Here is a 23,470-nt window from a genome sequence, read left to right as displayed (position 1 = left end):
GGATTAAACGAGGCTCCCAGCTCCTTCGGTGTGTGCCTTCTCTGACGCGGAGGGTGATCTCCACACAGACAGTAAGGGTGGACGTAAGATGAAGAATGGGGGACATTTTCAGTCCGAGACTGAGGAGGAGGATGTGCCAGAACCTCTGGCTGCTTCAAACGAGTTCACGTCTCAGGCTCAGATTCTGAGAAAATGGGTCAACGCCGTTGTTGAACTGGTAATCTTTGAGTAATTATGGTGAATTTGACAACTTTTAGAGAACTGTCGAGGAATAAAGTTCCAAAATCATGAAAAAGGATTCCGTAGCTTCTAGTGCGCTTGATGTCACCTCCACAGAAGAGCATCGGCTCGTTTTAAAGGTTCACGGGCGTTGGCAGGAGGGAACCGGAGCAGTGCGCGTCGCGGCTCTGCTCCAAGAAAGGTCACCCCAGGTCAGCCGGGCTCGGCTTCCGACGGGACGCCCCAAGTCCGGGTCAGGAGAACGCGGCCGCGGCCGCAGGTGCATGCCCAAGGCCTTCGCCGTCACCTGTCCTGTCGTCCCCTTTGGCACACGATACCAAACTGGGGGAGGCAGTTAGTGACGGACAGCGCTCGGTCTGCGGGGAGCCTCTGTGGGCTGCCGATTCTGGCCCCGGCTACTCAGCCTGACACCTCCTGCTGCTCCCTCGGGGCGGGTGACCTTGCCGCTTCTCTCACGGAGGAACTAGAAGCGGCCGTGTCTCGCTCCCGCTGCCGCATGCGCCCATCTTCCTGCACCTGTCCTTATTCCCGTAGATGAGCCGTCACGGTCCCTTCCACGTGTGCCTCGACCCTCTCCGCTTCGCCTGCTCGTTCTGGAATGATCTCTCACTCTAGTGTTTCATCTGTTTTCCTTTCTCTGCTGGACAAACGTGCTGGGCAGACGTGCTGTCACGTTTCAGCTTACAAACATACTATAATTCATTTTTACAAATAAAAGCCTCCATGTCCCCGTGTCCCCTTCAAGCTGCCACCCATTTCCTCGCCACCCTTTGGGATGGAGCTTCTTAAAAGTTCGGTCTAAACTCCATGCCTCTGTCTGCCACCCGCTTTGTCACCCTGCGGGGGCCACTCCGACAGATGGCAGTACCCTCCACGGGGCTCACAGTCGGGTCCCAGTCGTCATCTCGCTCGGCCCCTCAGCAGGGTCTGACGCAGCCGGCCACCCTTCCTGTCGCAGGCCCGCTTCGCTGTCCTGGCTGTCCCCCTTCCTCGTTGCTGCGCCCTCGCGGTCTCTGTGCCGGAACCTCCTCATCTCCCTGACCCAATGGTGCCGGCCCCAGGGCCAGCCCTAGAACCTGCTCTCTGCCCCTCTCCAGGTCCCCTCTCCAGGTCCCCTCTGTTAGGACCGCAGCCACTGGGCACAGCCCTGTCACCGCAAAAAGTTCTGCCGGACGGCGCTGCTCTGGGATTTCTTCCATCGCGTCGCATTAAAGCCCATCTGCCTGCTGGTAACTCCGGCTTGCTCCGCCAGGTCCAGCCTCCCACCTGAACCCCGGGTGGTGCATCCCATCGCCCACTCGGCATCTTTGACTTGGTTTCTAAGACACCTGTCACAGTTAAGGCGGCTTCGACAGAGCGCTGCTCCCCTCCCATCCTGCTCCCGGGCTGACCCGTCAGGGAGCACCGCTGCTCGTCACACTGGCTGGAAAATCCTGGTCGTCTTTTTCTTTGTGGGGGGCGGGCGCGGGGGGACAGGCAGAAAGGAGACTTCCATTCCTAGGGAGAGACCGTTCCAGGGGGTCCTTCTGTTTCCTCTTCCCGCCCTGACTTCAGTCCCTGAGAGGCAGGAGCGAGCGGCTTTTCTCACTCTGCAGTAACGTTTAGCGTCTTTTCTCAGTATCCGCGGTGTCAGACACATGCTCCTCCCTGTGCCCTCCTCCCAGGGCCCCGCCTCCTCGCCTCCTTCCCGGGCTCGCTCAGCTCTCACGTCCTCAGACATTCTCTGCCCGCCCTGGGGAGCGTCTCTGTCACTCTGCACCCTTATTCTGCTTTACTTTTCCCCGTAGCACTTAGTGCTGCCTGGTCTTACGACCTTTGTCTCTGCACCCCCTGGATCCATGAGGGTAGGAATTTAGTTTTGCTCTATACCCAGTGCCCAATAGAGTGGCTGGCGTCTGATAGATGTTCCATAAGCGTTTGTTGAATTGAATGGCATATCGATGAAAAATCTGATGACTTCAGGCTGGGAGGAGATATAGCTAATGCCTTGTCAGTTTTCTGTTTTTTGATTTGGTATTTTACACTTTTCCAGTCACTGTATTAGAGAGAGCGAAACCTGTTAATTTTCTGAGAAGGTCACTCATGTGATTATAGGCATTTTGTAATCACGCTTTTTATTTATGGTAAATTGTAAGAAGGTAAAAGTTCTAGTAATGGGAGCAAGTTTTATTCAATATGGCACTATAAACAATAGTTATATTAGAAGCTGAAAATTATAGTAATGATAAATTTAAAATTTGGCATTAGGGCTGTAAAGTGCAAAAAGTGTTGACAGGGTCCCTGGTCTTGAGGAACTCGTGACCTCGGCGGTGAGACCGTCACATAGGATAAGGAACTATAGGGTGTCCGCGAAGTGTGGGGACAGAGGCATGTATATATACTGCCCTAAAGGGCATCTTCGAGCTATTAAAAACACTATATTTCCATACTTTATGGACACCCGGTACGTTATAGGGGGATAAAAATTAGGATGTCGCTGTGTGTAGAGACCGGCAGCAGAGTAAAGGGGACACAGCTGACCAGGCTGGCAGAAGGAAGGATGAGCCAGGATACAGGGAGACTCCGTGGGGATCCACGTGGGGCTTTGCTGAAAAAGCCATGCTAGCGTGAGAGCATTAGAGAAGTCCCTCCTCTCGGCCTAGAAATGTCCCCTGATGAGAGAACGGATCCAGTCATCTGTCAGCTTTCACTTCTAATGGCCACGCCGTTAGCTAGAGTCATCTTAGCCTGGCACAACAGATGGCGACAGGGTGCTGGTCGTCGGGGCAGTTAATACAGTGCCATCTCTAACCTCACGGTTTGACTCATTTCCCCTTCCATGATTGTAGAAGTAAAATACATGTGCGTGGTTTTGATTAGCCCCGGAGGCAGCAGGAGCAGATATGGAAGGCACTGGGACCCCACCCCAGCTTTTCCCTCTGGTTGAGCAGTTGATGTGCGGGCCGCAGGTGCTTGGCCAGCAGAGTGGGCCAAGAGTGACCTGAGCCCCAGCCCGTGCTTCGATAGCTGTGCGCCTGCCGTGGGCGGCACCCGTCTGGGAAGAGGCGTTTTCCTAATTCACACAAAGTCCTAACAGCAGCTCCGTCCCATTTCCAGCCTGCTTTACCCTCCAGCGCCTAGAGTAGTGTGCGGTCCAAGAACTGTTCGCAAGCTGAAAGGAATTCGGGACAGTTCTCTAGATTTGAGCATTTTGAAGCAATTAAAGATCATTCAGATGAAAAAAAACAAACAAAAAAATTTATGATTCAAAATAAACCTTCACGTCTGCCTTATAACTAAAATAAAGAAATCTTTTTCTTGCCTCGGCCTGGACAAAACTGTGGCGAAGAGGAAAGCAGGTAACGAGAGGGAAGCATTTTGTTGCTGTCCTAGTGGGAATTTCTCCTTTATCTTTCTAGAAACAGCCTTCATTGTGTCATTCATGAAAGATTAGTTCATTTAAAAAATTCAGCGCGGATATGAAATTTGGCGGTCGTTTATTCATCGGTGTTAGTGTATTCTGAGTTCTCATATCTCCTCCAATACCTTTCACTCGTACAGGAAGGAGTCACTTGCTGTCCGGAACGCGTAGACGATATTCCGCTGCCTCCTGGTGAGAGGCTGAGACGGGTCTGCTCTCCGTCCTTCAGAGTTAACCGGCGATGCTCCTGGGCTGTAAGTTAGGCATGGGGCGGAGGGGTAGGGAGCTAGGAGCGGGTTGCCTCGTTTAGATCAAGTATGTTCCAAGCTTCGCTGTCTCAAGACCCCGTGTCTGAAGCTCCAGGCATTTTCAATGTGCTCTTGAGATTCCGGAATTCACTGGCTCTTTCAGACATTGGATACGGAGACTGGCCACTGGTTTTTGTCAGAACTTTGTTAAATTATTTGTTTCACTATTGCCATTGATATGTCTTCTTTTTTTTTTTTTGTAGGTGAAGCTTTATGTTAAGAATATTTGTTTATCTAGTTCATGAGCTCAAATTGCAAAGACTCTAAATGTTCCAGAAGTGTTGAAAGATTGGTGAGTATTTAACGTAATAAATATTAGTAGTTAAAATGCTCGATTCGGTCTAAGGCTTTGAAACTATGTAGTTATGCGACATTAACGAAACCCTAAAGTGAAAACAACTAAACTTCCCATGCCTAGAGATGGATGTGTAAATCCTGGTTTATTCACACAATGGCCTATCGCAGAGTGGTGTAAAGGAGTGAACATAATGTTGAGAGAGAAAAGCAAAGTTATAAGAGGAGACATAGCATACTATTTATATAACTTTTTAAAATACTTGAAACAGTACTGAATACTTTTATGGCTATAAACAAAAAAGTATAAAAATGTGTATGGAAATGATAAACAACTAGGGAGAGAGAGGGCTGTGGGTGGAGTGCAGCTTTCCTTACAGTGAGGTTTGATTTCTTTACACATGCACGCACACACATACACACGCACACACGCACGCACACACATACATGTACACGTACACGTGTACCTGCGAACTGGCCTGAGCATAGCATAGTGTTAATGCTTGCTAGATCTGAGTATTGGCTATAACCTCATGTTATATATTCTTTGTACTTTTCTGGGTATTTGAAATATTTTTAAAGATCTTTTAAAAATACGCTGCAGTCATCTTTTCAGTTGGCATCAGAGTGTGTGAAAGGCGTTAGTTAAACGCAACCTTCCCATTAGATGACTAGGAAGAAATGAATATTTCTTAATGTGCGAAGCAAACGTGCCCCCCCCCCCACCGCCGGCGTGGGCTGGCAGTGCTCACACACGCACTGAGGGCATGGGAGAGTGTGCGTGTCGGGCAGGGGAATGCAGAATGTTTGTTGTTTGTAGATGACAGAATTTTCTGTCTGGAAATTCCACGAAAAGCAGTAAGACAGTTCAGTGAGAAGTTTATGATTACTGTATCAGAATAATCCACTTCTTATATGCCTCCTAAATACGGTATCTGTCCTAGTTAGAATATGCAATGGAAAGTAAAATCCCATTCAGAATAATGGTGAAAACTATAAAACACTTTGAAATAAACCTAACAGGAAATGTGTAAAACGTATTTTATGAAGTAACAGGAAATGTGTAAAACGTATTTTATGAAGTAACAGCACTTCAAGGAAATGATAGGATAAACATGCAAGTAATATAAGGATGTTTGGTGCCGCTTTGTTTATAATAATAAAAATCTGAAACAACCTAAATATTCAACAGCGAGACATTGGCTATATATCTATAGTACATCTGTATAATCAAATACACATAATATATCCATGCAGCGGAATGCCATGCAGCTACTACAAAGAAAAAGAGAGAGCTCATGGGAAAAGATTTCTAATCCATCTACATGAATCAAAGCAGGTGGTAAATCATTTATATATAATACCCTATTATGTAACTGTATATATATCTTATGAACAGTATAAAATCAGGAATAATGTACATTCTGCATATATTACATGCTTTTTATTGACAAGGCATCTTTTGCTTGTAGGAAGTAGGATTGAAATGATTTCCTCATTCGTTTTCATATCTAAAAATTCATGTTAATGTGCATTATCTTAATTTCTGGAAGGTAGGCCCTCATTATTACCACGATTTTTTAGCGTTCGCATTGTTACTGTCCCTAAAGCTGCCATGTGCCTTGCCGCTGACGGCGTCTCACAAGCAGCGTCGGGGGCTGCGCTGTGAGCGGGGGTCATGACTGCCGGTCACGGGGCTTTATGTCAGCACTTCAGTCGTTCCCTGGCCGGCGCCATATCCGACGAGTTTCAAATGTTTCCTGGTTGTTTCCTGAAGCTTTCTGCTGATCCCATCCGGTAAGATCAAGAAAGCACCAGCATCACGACTTACAGAATGATGTCAGCATCTTCGGAAGAAAATTTCAGGAATAGAGTAGCGCTCTGAAGAGTACTGCGTGGTGGATGGTCTCGATGACCCAGAAGGTGATAGTGTATGGAAAATTCTAAGTGCTTAGAAAGCACTGTGCTGTAGTTTTGACGGAAGGTGTTTTTTGCTTTTTGTTTTTTGGTTTTTGTTTTTTGTTTTTTTTTGTGGTACACTGAATAATTGTGTATCTTAAATCAGGGACAGATTAGGAGAAATAAGTGAATAAAGTTGGATAAATATGGACTGAATAAATTAGGTTTTTCGATTTATTGAACAATTTTACTTTAAGCTTCTAAAAAACCCAATAGTATATATATAATCGAGGGTTTTGGGATAATAAGTGAAATACATTTTTTTTTAATACTTTTTTGTCTTTTTCTTAATGTCCAATAATATTAAAAATAAAGGTATCCGTTATACTAGAGAGGGGATTGTTATTGTAATAACACCCAGAATCCTGATGGGAATCCAGGAATTAAACTGCGGGGCCCCAGAACGAACAGAAGCCAAAGTCGCATTAGGAATGTCTTTGTCTCCCCCTTTCATGTTTATCGGCTTCTCTTTGCCTCTTATTGGTTCATTTTCACCAAGTTGCCTTCTTCCCAGCCTCACCTACCTCATCGCGACCATCACGGGCCCATCGCTGTGCGACTTTCCACCACATCGAGTCTGTCCCGCAATTTACATTCCCATGAGAGAGAGAGAGGAAATCCCACTGGCCCAGTGCCTCTCTGCAGGCTGCGCGATGCGAGTCCATCTTGCGGCCAGCATGGTTGTTGCCAGCATGGTTGTTGGTCTGCGCTTCAGTCAGTTAGGGCCCAGAGCCTGGCTGTGCCCCTGGGCAGTAGGCACAGTCGTGTGGGCCACTGCCGCCTCAGCGGGGACCAGCGTGGGTGCAGGAAGACTCTGAGACACGCATCTTATTTAATTTAACATCTCCAGGTTAAAACATTTTTTAAAAGTTACTGGATGTCTCAAAATCACCTGCAGCCCTAAGGTGAAACTATTTTGAAATTCTTTGGGCATTTTATTGTTCATGATTTTTCCTTTCTAAATATTTATACATTTTTTATATTTGTGTTTTCCCATCTCTTTTGTTTGCTTTACCTTACTGTTTTTCTTAACCTTAAAACGTCACATTGCCCTTTATTTGTTTCAAATGCGTGGTAAGAAGTGAAGGGATAACTTCAGCTGCTAGAATGCTTCCGTTTTATTCACCTGGTGATAAACCTTTTTCCCCCCACTAAGTGAACTCTGGTGTTTTGGGAAGGGTGGGCCAGTGATTGTTGGCTCTGTCAAAGGAAAAAAAGTTTATCTTTTTAAAAGATCCGTTTATCTTTTAATACAGGTAAAGCAAAAATATTTTCTAAGTGATGGGTTTATTTCTGTCCTGCGGTGACGCTATTTAAGACAGAAAGTCGGACTCTGCCTTAACTGCCACCCCTCACTGGCCTCCTCTGCTTAGGTGCTTTCACTTAGCCATTCCAGGTCACACTCAGGCATTTCATGCCCAGGACTGATTTCTGTTGTGCACAAATACTTAAGGAACACCTGGCTTGGTCAGAACTATGTCTGAAAATATTACAGGGTTAAGTCCCAGTGCCCAGTAACTTAAAGTCAGTCTTTAATTAAAAACAAACAAACCCTCATAGTTTTAAACGCACTTTTTTGTTTTTCTAATCTTTTTTGTAATATTTATTTTGCAGCTCGGTCATGAGCACCGACAGTAACTCTTTGGCACGTGAATTTCTGACCGATGTCAACCGGCTCTGCAATGCAATGGTGCAGAGGGCGGAGGCCAGGGAGGAGGAAGAGGAGACACACATGGCAACCCTCGGACAGTACCTCGTCCACGGTCGGGGATATCTGCTACTCACCAAGCTAAATTCTACCATCGATCAGGTAACATTTCCATATAATTTTTTTTCATCGGCATGTTATAGTTAATTACAGGCACATAAATTCTAGGTTACAGAGTTTCCGAGAGTCTCTGATCAAAGACAAGGTCCTGTCTCCCACTTCACTCCAACAAAGAAAAGTAGCCCTATTTATGAACAGATCTTTCATTTGGCTGCTTTACAAAATGTCTAAAATATCTTATAAATGGTTTCATATATACTATTTTTTTCATCCTCATATGGTGAGCTAACCATGATTATTAGTAGAGATATAAGATTACAATTCAAAACATGAATTTGCACTTTCAATAAACATCAGATACGTTTTGAAAAGTTTAGTGTAAATTATATTCAGGGAGCTTCCTGATAAATATGGAGTAAAAATAGAGAATCCTTTGAGCTAATAACTACTGAGTCCTTTAGCTCGTATACATCCAGTCTTTGTGTATTACTGTGCTTGCTTAAAGTATAGGATGACCATATGGTGTTTTGCTGATTCCTTATGGAGTTAACAGAATTTTAAAGCGAGTCGGGGCTATGGACATGGTTTCATCGAACATCCTTTTGTAGATGAAAACCTGAGATGCAGAAACATTAAGTAAGTCAGACGAGGTTCACTCGAAGCCCAAATGTTATTTATATCTTTATTTCATTTTAGCAGAAAACATTTATTTATTTTATGAAAGAAAAATACCATCTGCTTTCAGGAAACTAATTAATGTAGTTAGATAATATTTCAGTTAACTTGAACTGAAAGATAATAAGTTCTCTGTATCACCAATATGGCAAACATATTTAAACACTCTAAATGTTACTGGCTTTAGATGTGCACTTAACCATTGTTAAATTTTTTTGTTGTGAAAGCATTTTTCTAATAAGTACATATGTTGGGTAATAGAGCTAAAATTAAACAACGCCTCTGTTTACACTGTAAGCAGAAGAGCCTAACACGTATAAGGAAGTGTTTGTTCACTGTGGCTTCCACCTGCTATGGAACAGCCCAGAATATTTGCAGGTTTATGTGTTTTTATTCTTTTTCATGGTGTGACTTGTTAAATGTCTGACTAAACGTGACTTAAGTTTTATATATTTGTTTGTCTTTTCTATAAATAAATTAAAAATCAGAAAAATTTATTCGTTAGACCACATGTAGTGATTTTTATTTTGAAATTTTGATGATTTAATATGCATATCATGCTCTGTTCCTCTTCATACCCTACATTAGAACAATTCAGTGCGCTCTCTTTTTTAAGCTACTATATAAATAGCATCAAAATATCAAATATCCGGGGATAAATGTAATAAAATATGTACAGAAGTACGTATAGAATTGATGAGAGAGACTGAAGAAGACCCCAATAAATGCAGAGCTGCATAATTTTCATGTACTGGAAAAATCAATATTGTAAAGATACGTTTTCTCCAAATCGATCTGTAGATTCCAAAGCAATCCAATCAAAATCCCAATGGCTTTTTCTTAAAGACACCTCCATTCACATATAGAATTCACCCATTTCATGTACAATTCATTGATTTTAGTGTAGTCACAGCTATGTGCAACTGTCACCAAGTCAGTTTTAGAACATTTTCATCACCTCAGATAGAACTCCTGTGCTGTCACACCCCATTCCTCCCATCCCCCTCACCCCTAAGCAAACGCTGATCTCCTTTTGATCTCTATAGGTCTTATGCTTTCTCTTTTAAGTCGTGAAATATCTTTCAATATATTGTTAAATGACGGAAATCATTCAAGTCCTAATTGAGTTTGTTTTCGTATGGTAACATTTTTTAATCCCCTTTTCCCCAGTCACTTCCTTTTTGGAAGATCTATGGCAATGATAGGAACAGTAGAAATAGACGTGAAGTAAAATCCATAGGCTTTAAAAAACAGTGCTTATCAATTTATTTGTTTAAACCAGGGAATGGAGGATGATCTCTTGGATCTTTAAGGGGAATTTAATCGCACAGAGTTTATTCACTGAAGGCGGACTCAAGACACGAGAGTCACAGCTGTGCCTTTCAAGGGGAGCTTCGGCTTCATGCCCGTGCTCCCCTGCGGAGCGGCCATGGGGGTGGGTGGCCCGGGAGGGAAGCGGTTCCAGTCCTTGCCTCTCTCCTGCAGTCCTTTCGCTCCATTCAGTCCATATTTAACATAAAGAATTAAACAGACTTTACTGACGTCTAATTTACATGTGAAAAATGCGCAGATGTTGAGCGTATATTTGGACGAGTTTTAGCAAACATATCCACCTGTGTCGCCACCACCCACATTGATGTCTAAGACGTTTCTGCAAAGTTTGTCGTGCCCATTTTCAGCCAGCCCCTTCCCTGCAGGATAACTTCTGTTCTGGTTTCTAACATCTGAGTGTAGTTTGGCTTGTTCTAGAACCTTGCGTGAACCGAATCATGCCGCGTGTGCGCTGTGTCTGAGAGATGCACGCGCGCTGTTTGAATCAGCAGCCACCGCGTCTCGCTTCTCACTGGCGTGTCACTGCGTGTCACTGCGTGTCGCTGTCCGGATGCAGCACAACAAGTTGTTTCCACGCACCTGCTGTTTGGTGCAGCCACCGCGTCTCGCTTCTCACTGGCGTGTCACTACGTGTCGCTGTCCGGATGCAGCTCAAGTTGTTCCCATGCACCTGCTGTTTGGTTGCTTCCATCTGGCTGCCGCGAACGTTCCTATAAAAACTGTGTGTGAATACGTTTTCGTTTCTCCTGGGTAAAAATCTAAGCATACAATTGCTGTGTCAAAGGATGGGTGTCTATAAGAAACTGCCAAACTGTTTTTCAAAGTGGTCAGACCGCGTCATTCTCCCCAGCAGCGTTTGGGAATCCCAAGCTCTACTATCCCGTCTCCATCCTCTCGAATATTTGATCACTTCTAATTCTCTAATATTTACATCCTTTCTAATACTCGATATTGCCGGTCGTGTTAGTATTAGCCATTCTGAGTGAATATGAAGTAGTATATCACTGCGGTTCAATTTGCATTTCTCTGACAACTAATGCCGTTTGCTGAGCACTTTCTCATGTGCTTTTTTGGCCATTTGCATATCGTTTTTTATAAATGTCTGTTCAAGTTTTGTTTTGTAAGTATCTGTTCAAGCCCATTTTTAAAGTCGGGTTATTCATTTATTATTCAGTTGTGATAGTTCTTTATATATTCTGGATAAAATCTTTGTTGGGTTGTGAATATGTTCTTTCGTGGCTTGCCTTTTCATTTTCAACAGTGTCTTTAGAAGAGCAAGTTTTTCCTTTTGCGAATAGTGCTTTTTGTATCCTTTCTAAGAAATCTTTGTCTTACAACCCCAAAGTTGCAGAGATATTTATTCTCATGTTTTTTGTTTTTTGTTTTTTCCTAGGAGCTTTGTAGTTACTATCTTTACTTCTAGTTCTCTGATCCGTTTTGAGTTGATGTTTGTGCTTGGAGTGAGGTAGAAGTTGCGGTTCTTTTCCGCCCTTCCTCCCCGGATGGTTTACTTGGTTGTTCCAACAACATTTCTTCCTAAAAGTCTGCTCTTTCCACCACGAATAACCTTGGTGCCTTCGTTGAAATCAATGACTGTATATTTATGGGTTTATTTCTAGACTCTATTCTGCTCCACGTGTCTGTCATGTAGTCTTTGACTAATTCCACACTGTCTTGATTACTGTGGCTTTTATAGTAAGAAATTAGGCGGTGTACGCTCTTCAATTTGTTCTTCATTTTCTCAATTTTTGACTACTCTGGGTCCTTTGCGTTTCCATATACGATTTCGAATCAACTTATTTTTCCTACAAAAATGCCTGCAAGGATTTCAGTTGTAATGGCATTGAATCTAGAAGTCAATTTGGAGAGAATTGACAACTTAATAATGTCGAGTTTCTCAATCATGAGCATGGAAAAATCTGCTTGAGTCTTTCTAATTTCTCTGCAGTATTTTAAAGTTTTCATTGTAGAGGTTTTACATATTTTGTGGTTAAGTTTATTCTAAATTTTTTTTTTTGGTGTGATTGTAAATGGTATTTAAATTTTTTATTTTCCTGTTGTTCGTTGCTCATAGAAATACTTTGATTTATATGTCCTGTGCCTTTGCGAAATTCATTTATTTCTATTGATCTTAAAATTTTTTGTAGATTCCTTAGTATTTTCTATGTACACAGTCATGTCATTTGTGAATAATGATAATTTCACTTTTCCAATTTCTATACCTTTTGTTTAATTTTCTTGCCTTTTGCGCTGGCTTCTAGCACAGAGGTTGATGCAAGCGTTAAGAGTGAACATCTGGCTTGTGGCGGACTGTAGGGGAAAAGCATTCAGTACTTCACCAGTACATGTGATGTCAGCTTTAGGTTTTTCTTAGATGCTTTTCATCAGAAGGAGGAAGTTCTATACCCAGTTTGTTGAGAGTTTTTGTTCAGAATGGATGTTGGATTTTGTCAAATGGCTCTTCTGCATCTACTGAGACTCTGATATTATTTTTCTTTTTAATTATATTAATATGGGTGAATGACATCGATGCTTTCTAAATGTTGAACCAGCTCTGCATTTCCAGGATAAACCCCATTTGGTCGTGATTCATCATACACAAACATGCTAATCTATTCTTAGGAAAAGCTCTGTCTAAATAGCAAAACACATATTCTTTTCAATGGTTAAAGATGGCAGAGTTGAAGTTTATATTCAGACCTTTACAACTTTTTTGAAAGAAATTTTGCCCAGCCTAAGAAGTAACAGTCATCCTCAGTTTTAATTGTGGCACCAGTGTCAACCAGATGGGTGGCTACGGCTCCAGCTCTCAGTGTCCTCACCAGGAACATAAGTGCATCTAGCTGGATGACTTAAAGGTCTCTTGCAACATAAAAATTATTCATTTCCATGTAATATTTGATTACAATGGTTTCTGATTTCTTCTGTACCCTGATTATGACTATACATAGCTAAATTCTGATGTAATGAGCCGAAAATTGTAATGATTTATTACTAACAGAATATACTAAAATTGAACTAGTATACACACCATGTATTATAAATACTACTTTAAAATTTTAGTATATGTAAGTTCCATACCTGTTCACACTCTCTGCATGTTCTATAGAGTTGTTATTTATTTTGCTGAGTACAATATGAAGTTTTATTGAAGGAGGGTATACATTTATGAACAGAATATTATTTAAAAATTATAATAGGTTTTTTCGTTTTCCGCTTTTTCCTGTGTAAGAGTATTTTATTCTTCCTATATTCTAGCATCATCATCACTTCAATATGTAGTACGACATAAATGGCCTGTCACAGTAACATATAAAATAAGTAAAATAGAAAAATACCACAACTTTTAAAGTGCGGCTGCGTGGTTCATTCACTGGTTCACTTAGCAGATAGGTCATTAACACCTACTTCGTGCCAGCGCCTCTGCTGCACAGAGGTAAATGAGTGGGCTCTGTCTTTACCAGGAGCTCTTAGCTTTTGAAGGGATGAACATAATTTTTTTAAAAAATGATGGCAAAACACTGTAAAGTACTTGGGGAGTGTCAGGAGAGGGCCATCGGAAAAGGCCTCGTGAGAACTCGACATCTCCAAATTGACATCTCTGGGATTTGCAATGTGAAGCCCGAGGAAGCATTAGACCAAAGGACCTGCAAATGCAAAGCCTCAGAGGCTAGAGAAAGAACCGGGACAGCCAATCAGCTCGTGGTTTGGGGGAGTCACAGCAGAGTCTGCTTGTTAGGGGTTGGCTGAGACTGGAAAGCACAGGCCACGTGATGCCAAGCCTTGTGTACCAGATTCGGGACACTTTAATTTTATTCCAAAAACACTGGGGAGGTTTTTAAGCAAGAGAATAGGCAATGAAAATTATTTTTCAGATTTGACAAGTAAATCATTGGTAATATTAGCAAGAATTGTTTCAGTAGGAGAATAAAGAAAACTTTTAAATTTGGTAAAGGTAATACTAAATGAACTCGAATTCACTACACCTGGTTCTGCAGGTGCTCTTTACAGACCTGCTGGGACTTATCCGTGCATGACCTGAATGGCGGGGATGAGGGGCTGTGGGGACGCTAGCGCCGCTACCTCATGGATGTCTTAGCCACTGGACAGCGGTGCTCTCCACAGGGATGATCCATTAGGTTATCTCCCCTGATGCCCACATAACAGATAGGCTTAATGAGCATTATCAGTTGATTTCCGTGTAACAAACCACATTGCAAAAACTTAGTGGCATAAAACAACAATGATTTATCTGCTCGTAATTCTGCAAGTTGGCAGCCAGTCGGGCACAGCTGGGAGAGCTGCATCTGCTCTCGTGGTGTCAGCCGGGTTTACGTCTGAATTTGCAGTCAGTTGGCGGAGGACTGAGAGCCGTTGCATGGGGCTGTCGGCCAGGCCACCTCAGTCCTCATCCACATGGCCTCTCGTCTTTCGGTAGACTGGACTCAGCCTCTTTTTGGGGTGGTGGAAGCATTCCAAGAGGGTGAGAGAGGAAGCTGCAAAAAGTCACAAGGCAGCATAGATTTACGGGATGGGAACGTAGACTCCATCACTTGATAGGAGGAAATGATTTATGGCCCTGTTTTATGTACCATAGTCCCCTCTCGGGCCACAGTTGTTAGCATCCCTCCCACACTCCCTCCTAGGACTCTCAGAGTGTCATCCCATCATGGCCTCAGGCTCGAAGTCCATGACCTCGCGATAGGCATTGGTCGTGGATGCAGCTGAGCCTTCCACGTACAATACTTTGGTGGCAGTTTTTCTTGACTGAGAGACTTGTAAACTAAAAAGCAAGTTATCTGCCTTCCACACGCCCTATGCACAATGATGAGACAGTACAAGTTAACCACAATAGATATAAATAAGTTTTATACTTATATTTTATAAATAAGTAAAAAGCATAAGTTCAATGAGGAGAGTGACAGGAGGCACATCACTGTCACTGGCCCACTGAGATCCAGGTGGGCTCGCGTTGCCACGCCCTCCATTCCCAGGGCGCGGGGCCCGTTTTCTCCCGAGGCAGCGGTTCCCTGACCCGTGGTTCCCTGGGACTCCTGCCACCCGAATGTGTCCTTCTCTCCCACGCTAGCCAGTAATTTGCAGCCCGGCTTCCTGCCTGTAGAAGAGCAAGGGGCCTGGAGGGTTCTTTTCATTTTGAACTGCGTCTGTCCCTTTTAGTTAAGGTGTTAGTATTTTTTAATAATACAACTTTCTCTAAAAATATTGGGGGTGTCCTCTCATCTCGATGGAGTTCACGCCATGCCTCCATTGTCTTTGAGACAGACCTCTCTCTACTCCGGGCTCGTATAGAACGGCACCCTCAGAACTCGTAGGAGCACTTTGGTCCAGCTGACAGGGTCCACTAGGTACCACCTGAGTCTTTACGGAGTCTTAACAAAGAGTATTACAGCCAGTTAATCATTTTTTTGCTGGGAGGGAAGGAGGCAAATTATGGCCTGTAGGCTAAATCCTGCTGCCAGTGACCTGTTTTTGGACAGCCCACAAGCTAAGAATAGTTTTCGTATTTTTAAAGGGTTGGTAAAAGACACAGAAGATTACAGGACGGAGAACATACATGACACACAAAGCCTAAAATATTTATCGTATGGCCCTTAACAAAAAAAGTTTGCAACTCGTGGTCTAGTTCAAGAAAACCTATTAGAATAATGTTCTACATCTGTGGGAAAAACAGTACTTGTAACTGTCCTGAGACCTCAAAAACATTTGACAGAATTCATCTAATCTTAACAAAACCTCTAAAAATAAAGAATAGAGGGTTTCATATGCAAAGAATAGAAAAACCAATACTATTTTTAATAAGAAGCTCTATAGTAGGACCAATATAAGAATAACTATTACTATTACTACTTGACATCATGTTTTAAAGACATGATATAATAAAGGAATATGAAAGTGACAGCTAAATGTGCGAATGGTGGAGAAATGAAAATATTTTTAAAGTGATGCGTACAAGAAAATCCAAAATAGTATCCCGAAAATGTTCAGCAAAGTTACAGAATGTAAGACAAGCATACACTGTTTTCTTTAGCTATAGCTATACAGCTAGAAAGTAAAAGAGAAAATGATTCTGTTTATAGAACTAATGAAGAAATATGTGTGTATAAACACACATTTATTAGAAATAATTATAAAATTTTGATAGAAATAAAGGTTCAAAATAAATAACGCATACATATATTTCTGCTTATGTCTAGAATATTAAATTTAATTAGTACGTCAAAATACTGATTTAAAGTAATACCATTAATGCCAATTAATGTAACTTTCGCGGTCTTCCATCACATTCTGGGTACAACTCAAGTTTCTCATCCTGAGGTCCTTGAGCCCACCCACCGCTGCAGCCTCAGAGATGTCATCTGGTTTGGGATCCCAGCCCTTCCCCGTGCCTGACTCACTGGCCCTTTGTCTCCCATCCTGCCGCCACTACTTCTGAATGGCTAGGGTAGGCGGTTAATATAAAACCAGTCTAAACAGTAGAGTTGTGAAAGGGACAGCGCCTGGCACCTGGTAGGTATGTAAAATGTGTTTCCTGAATTGGACTGAAAAATTAGCACCTGTTTATTGTTGCTGTGCTGAATTAAAAAGGTATGACAGTTGTTTTCCCTGGAGAAGGGGAAACGTAAAAATGTAAGTGTTAAATGAGGAGTGGTGCGATTTCTAGAGATTGGACGGTCAGGGAGTAGCCCGGGAGTGGCTCTGTTTATGGCATTTTTGCCTAATATGGCATGTGGAGAACTTTCCACTGGGATGGCATGAAGTAACACGCATTCCCCTGGGTGCTGTGTGTGCCTAGGACCTTAGGAGATAAAGCTCGAGCTTGGTTTGAAACAGAAGGCTGCAACTTTTGTTTGCTAGGGTGCCCACAAATAAGAGAGGTTTTGTGACTTGCAAAAACATAGAATTAGGTAGGTGATTTCTTTAGGACTGGAAAGGATAAATCAATCTGGGAATATACACCACCTGAAAAAGTTCTAGGTCTGGAGGATTAGAGAACGCTGCCCCCGCGATGAACTGGGTTAGAAATGATTGACGATGACTGGGTGTGAAGTGAAGGACTGTTCCCCACTGTCGTATCGGGCAGCAGGGCGGTGAGGGGTGTCCTCCTTGGGATGACCGTTCCAACAGAGGGGGCAAAAAGCAAAGCCCTGCACTTGCTTCAGCCACATTCTTTTGAAAGGCCCATGGTTTCCATGACCTGGGCGGCTTGGTGAAGTGGAGGCGGCAGGTAGGGACCCCTGAGCGCGGGGAACAGTCCCTGGGCTGGTGCGTGCGAGGGGCGGGGCCTTGGAGGCGGAGCCAGCCCCGGCTCGGTGGGAGGAGCAAGGGAAGTTCAGACCAAGCGTTCTCAGGCCGGGAGGCGGGAGCACCTGTTCACTGGTCAGTGATGATTTGCCGATGTACTGTTGGGGACCGCCGAGTTAAGTGCTAAGGACATGTATGGGGCACTTCTTCACACGCCCTCGAGGCTTCTGGAAGCTCTATTAGAATGTTGTGAGTTCATCCGCGCAAGGTGAAGACGCTACAGTCATGACGTGCCCACAATTGGTTTACATGTTTTTAAAGACCGTGTACATTTTGCTGCATCTTAAAACATGTTGAGGTATGTACCGAATCTGAGCTGTGCATGAAATGTATCTGGACAGCTTTAGGCTGGCTAATTTCAAAGGGAAGCTCACGAAAACGAGGTTCTCTGATACCATCCAGAATTTAAAGCCATTCGTACAGATAACGTTTATTAACACCCAGCTATGTACTATGTATTGGGAGGCAGAGGGAGCAGTTGCTAAGGACTAGGGCCTGTGCCCTGGAGGACTAGGAAGTGAGTGTGAAAAGTTTCCCATGATATCTGGAGATAAATCAAGCTCCTTTGCGGGGCGCGCGGCCGCGTTAGATCAGACCAGCTCGCCCGACCTGCGCCCCCCAACCTCATCTCTCTCCCCGCGCTCCCCCTTGCTGTGTCCCAACCACGCTGGCCTGTTTGCTGCTCTGAGCAAAAGCCAAACCCATTCTCAGCCCTCAGCGTGCTTTGTCGGAGTCCTTTCCTCCATATATTTGCATGGATTCCTTCTCATCGATTAAGTATCTGCTCTAGTCGCCCACCCTGAATAGTCCGTCAAATGTCCCCCTTTTCACTACTCCGTAATCCCTCTCCTCTTTAATTTTTTTCATAGCCCAGCACCTTTCTGAAATGTTCTTATTTGTACCGATTATTTAGTCTCCCATGCTGGAGGGTCAGCTTTGCGAGGATGTGATCGTCATCTTCCTCGTTCCCCACTGCATCCGAGTGTCCGGCACGTGCGGGGGGCTCGGCGAATGTGTCGAAAGAGTAGAAGAGGGGCTTGGCGCCCGGACATCACTAGGTCAGCAGGCTGGTCGCCGTGCCGGAAGCAAACAGGGACATGAGACCGAACACGGCTGCAGCGGGGTTAGACCGAGTTGGTGGTGGGAGGGCTGCACGAGCAGAGCGTGTGAGGAGGGCGCAGTGGGGGTGCAGCGACCGGGGGTGTTCGGGGGGACCCCTCACAGCTGGACGTGGTGGGGTCAGGTGTGGTGGTGGAGCTGGAGCCGGGCTCGGCAGAGGAAGCATGTCACGAAGGGCCATCGAAGCCCGAAGAGGAGTGTAGGTCTTGCTTTTGAGGGACTTCGGGCCTTTTCGTAACCAGGACACCGGAGGCAGAGTCTGAACGCCGCGCGCTGGCTCCCTCTCGGCCTTCGGCTCTTCGGCCTGTTGTGCTTGGACTCGGACCCAGTGGCTCCATTAAAGCCGCATGTGTCGAGGTCACCGGTGACCTCTACTCAGAAGCACTTTCTCTGTCGTCTTGCACAACTGAGGACCAACGGCCCCCGACTGGCACACTCTTCTTTCCGAACTGTTCTCTCCCCTGATTCCTCGGCTCCCCTCCCCTTTGGGGAGCTACTGCTCGGCCTTCTCGCAGGCCCGTCTTCGGCACCGCCACCCCAGTCCCTTCAGTCCTTCTGCAGAGCTCCATGCTCCTCACTCTTCCCTTGTCATCCTGTGCCCTCCATTTGGACACCCCACAGACACCTCGGACGAGATCGACGCGTTCAGGGTGGTATGGCCGTAGACTCACAGACATCTCAAACTCAGCACGTCTAAAGAGTGAGTCAGTCCATCATTTTCCCCACCTGATACCACTCCTGCATTTCCTGTCTTGGCGGGTACGTTTTCAGTCACTCAGTGGCCTAAACCAGAAACGGTTGAGTTCTTCTAGATCTTGTTTCTCCCTCGTGCCCAGAGATAATCAGCTACAGGTCGCGTCCGTTCTGCCTTGCAGCTTCTCAACCGTGTCTCCTCCTTTTCGGCTTTGCTGTCTGAGCCCTTCGCATCCTCGTCTCCATTGTTGTCTGCATCTTCGTTTCCTGCCGCGCGCACCTGCCCCGCACACCTGCCCCGCCCCCGCCCCCTTCTGTCCTCCGTCTGGTGCCTGGACGCGTCTTTCTAACAGCAGATCCGGTTGGATCACCCTGACCCTCTCCCCGCTGATTGACGTGAGGAATCGAGACTTGACTCGTCATTACTTTCTTGACCACCCATGTCCCAGGTGTCCCAGCTCCGGCTCCCTAGCTCTAGACCCACTTCCACACTTACAGCCGATGCGATTGCTCCTTTCTGTGCACTTCTGAACTGAGCGCCGTGCCACACCTGGGTACTCACGCATACTCCACGCCCTCTGTTCTTTACCTGTTCGTGTGTGTGTCTTATGGACCAAATGAGGGACTTTCTCCAGGGCTCGGACCGTCCCCTCCAGGAAGGGTAAGACAGTAAGCGCTGTGGACACGGTGTGCTGCCAATAGATACTGGATTACCTTCACTAATGAGTCTTTTGTTATATATGTGTTATTAATTAATAATGTCAATTTCTCTTTTTTAAAATTGTGTTCTCTGAGTTTTACGTTTAACTGCACGCAGACTTCACATTCTTCTAGTAACTTCGTTATTGGTTTGCTAATTAAAAGGGCTTAATTTCATTTTCACCCAGCGAATTTGTTTTCTCCATAGGTGAGGAATTCTTGCAATGTGCATGATGGTGTAACAGCTCCTTTTGGAAAAATCACCAAGAATGTGCTAAATACTGTCAGATACTCTTACATTCTTCTGTTACTGGAAAGGTTTATAAATTGAAAAGTATCACAGCTTTAATTGGATTTAAGATAGGTTCATTAGATTCTTAGCTTCTCAAATGCAGCCTTTCAAGAGAAAGGATTTTTTTGGTTAAATTTAAGACAGGGTATTAGGAATCGATGTATCTCATGACCTGAGAACATGAAGGGTTCTTTTATTTCTGATACAGGCGTTGACATGTAGAGAAGAGCTCCTTACGCTTCTTCTGTCCCTCCTCCCACTGGTATGGAAGATACCTGTTCAAGAAGAAAAGGCAGCAGGTGTGTTTCTTTTCTTTATCATCTCGCTTGTGTTATCAGCATTCCACCGAGGAAAAACGGTCCATTGAAAAGTTCCTTCTGCTGTATTGGTTGATAGAGTTCAAATTCAGAACACTATATATTATATGTGATATTTAATGTGAAAAATTCTTTAGACAAACATTTTTATTTCTTCAAATGATACAGAAACCATGGTGCTTCTTACAGGATTACTTGAATGTAATGAAGAAGCAGAGTACTTAGCAAAAGGAGTAAATCTAGGCCTGCAGCATGACATCTGTGAAATGGACAGTGAAAAATTCGAAGAAAGACGTTCAAGTTCCTTTGCTTATTTTAAAGACTGTTTTCTGTTATGCTCTGTCGATGACTTTTGCTCTTTAGTTGTTCTGTTTGGTTGCTTTCATAGGATAAATTTGAAGTAATATTTTGTTTCGAGGCTGAGTAGAACTATTCCACATCGAGATATATTTTTCATTTGTGATTTTGAAAAAATTAAAAGATATATGTATATATCTCTCACATTAAGTATATGAAATTTAGTTTAAATGTTTCAATGGAGTGATTAAGTTTTCCCCCCTAACCATTTCTGTGATCTGTGAATTGTGAGACTTTTCAGGATCTCTCACGTTAAAAAAAAAAAAAAAACCTTCTGTATCATGTTGTATATTAATATCATGTATGCAGTTTTAATGCATTTATGATTTGGCACTCTTGTTAGGGAGTCATCTAAGGTCTCGTGATGTTGTTGTTCTGCTTATCAGTTGATTCACTAACTCTGCTCTTTCTTCTGAATTTGTAGAATCTACAAGTTGTTAATCTCTTGTAAGATATCCGATTAGTGTTCTTTTGGGGATGTTGTCTGCATTGCCTGCATCTTTTGCAAAGGTGCAATTTGTCAGACTCCTTCTAATTTCTCCCCCGCTCCCTCTCTTAATTAAGGCACAGGCCTTTTATTTATAGATTTGTATTTATTCATTCTAAATTGCAGCTGTATTTTCCATGTAGGCCTTATTTCCAATTATTGCAAAGCAAAAGACCAATGTCATTATCTTTTAATTAGTAAGGAGGATTTATTCATTTCCCCAAGAAATCAGTGTCGGGTAGTGACCTCATGCCAGACCCTCTGTTCTAGGGACCGAGGACGAAACAGCGATGCCCGTGCCTGTGCCTCGTTCAGTGCCTGGCACACTCAGTAAATATTTGGAGTGACGATCTTTTTTAACTTCAGTCTTAGAGAATATTTGGTATCTATTGAATTGTTTTGAAATAATTTTGGAAAATCTGAAAGTTCTTAAGTTCTATCAGGGCTATAACGTAAAAACTATTTTCGAGGATATAATGTGCCCCGTATCTTAGTCGATGGCACTTCTGGAGGAGACTTGTAAAGTGGCGTGAACAGTAGTGCTGAGTGCCAGTTAATCTAAAGAGCCTCTCATATAGACATTAGCATGCAATATATGGTTTTAAATTGGATTTACTTTTCTAAGTCTGATCTCTCCAAATCAGTTTGTGTCCTTTGAACTAATACCACTTGGTACTTAATGTAAGAAAGGTTAAGTGTGAGGGGAAGTGACCCAGAGACATGACGATAGTGAAAGGAAACCAGCCAGAGTAAAATACGCTGAGGTCAAACTCCTCAAGTGGATGCTAAATACCGGTTGGGTCTAACAACAGACCAGGTCATGCTAAGTTTCCCTTTTGTATTTCCTTAGATTTTAATCTACCGTTCTCCCCCGGTATAATCCTGACCAAAGAAAAGAACTCAAATTCTCAAAGATCTGCTCAGGAAAAATTATATTTAGAAGGAAGTGCCCCATCTGGTCAGGTTCCTGCAAAATTCAGCGTTTTTCGAAAAAGCAGACGGCAGCGTAAAATCACTCATCGCTATTCAGTGAGAGATGCCAGAAAGACGCAGCTGTCCACCTCAGAGTCAGAAGCCAACTCAGACGACAGAAGCGTAGCAGCGAATAAGCCGAGGCGGCCGCATCAGCTGCCGCGTTCTGGAACACAGTCTTCTAAAGAAGACGGCCTTGCAGCTCAGCCTGCCCGCCCGTCAGCCAAAGAACAGAGTCCTCCTGGTACCATGGCTTCGGAAAGTTTCCAGATCATGCCGGGACAGGCGGCAAACGCTGACGTTTTAAGCGAGCCAGCTGCCTTGTCTATCATCAGTCACATGAACAATACTCCGTTTGACTTGTGTCACGTTTTGTTATCGTTATTAGAGAAAGTTTGTAAGTTTGACATCGCCTTGAATCACAATTCTGCTCTAGCAGCCAGTGTAGTGCCCACGCTGACTGAGTTCCTCGCGGGCTTTGGGGACTGCCGTCACCTCAGCGACAATTTGGAGAGTCAAATGGTTGCTGCAGGTTGGACTGAAGAACCGGTGGCCTTGATTCAACGGATGCTTTTTCGAACAGCGTTGCATCTTATGTCAGTAGATATCAGTACTGCAGAGACGATGCCAGAACGTCTTAGAAAGAACTTAACTGAATTGCTCAGAGCAGCTTTAAAAATTAGAACTTGCCCGGAAAAGCAGCCTGACCCCTTTGCACCAAGACAGAAGGGAACACTACAGGAGGTTCGGGAGAGTTTTGTGTTTTCCAAGTGTCGCCACAGAGCCCTCCTTCTGCCCGAGCTTCTGGAAGGGGTGCTGCAGATCCTCGTCTCTTGTCTTCAGAGTGCAGCTTCCAATCCGTCCTTCTTCGGTCAGGCCGTGGACTTGGTTCAAGACTTCATTCAGCACCACGGATTTAATTTATTCGAAACAGCAGTTCTGCAGATGGAATGGCTGATTCTCCGGGACAGCGCTCCTGCCGAGGCCTCGGAGCACCTGAAAGCCCTAATAAACGGCGTGCTGAAGATAATGAGCGCCGTCAAGAGAGCGAAAGCAGAGCAGCTTCATCATTCGGTGTGTCCGAGAAAGAGGCACCGGCGGTGCGAGTTCGCCCACTTTCTGCACCACCACAGCGACCTCTCGGGTCTCCTGGCTTCCGCTTTCAGAAACCAGGTTTCCGGAAACCCGTTTGCCGAGTCCGCGGACGGCGACGGCGACGGCGACGCGCGCCCCCC

General features: G+C 44.2%; 1 protein-coding gene across 1 annotated transcript in view; it reads left to right on the top strand.

Moving 5' to 3' along the window:
• Positions 1–5,498: 5,498 nt before the first annotated feature.
• Positions 5,499–23,470, top strand: part of LYST (lysosomal trafficking regulator) — a 124,633-nt gene continuing 106,661 nt past the window's right edge. The window contains 4 exon segments of the mRNA XM_025039064.1: positions 5,499–5,581; positions 7,816–8,011; positions 20,311–20,401; positions 22,114–23,470. The exon segment at positions 22,114–23,470 is cut by the window's right edge and continues 1 nt beyond it. Of these exon segments, the coding sequence (XP_024894832.1) occupies positions 5,568–5,581; positions 7,816–8,011; positions 20,311–20,401; positions 22,114–23,470 (1,658 nt within the window). The 5' untranslated portion in view covers positions 5,499–5,567.

Source organism: Pteropus alecto, unplaced genomic scaffold, assembly GCF_000325575.1.
Source record: "Pteropus alecto unplaced genomic scaffold, ASM32557v1 scaffold189, whole genome shotgun sequence".
Classification (NCBI taxonomy): Eukaryota; Metazoa; Chordata; class Mammalia; order Chiroptera; family Pteropodidae; genus Pteropus; species Pteropus alecto.
Note: the sequence above shows the minus strand (reverse complement) of the source record. Positions and strands in the feature narration are given on the sequence as shown.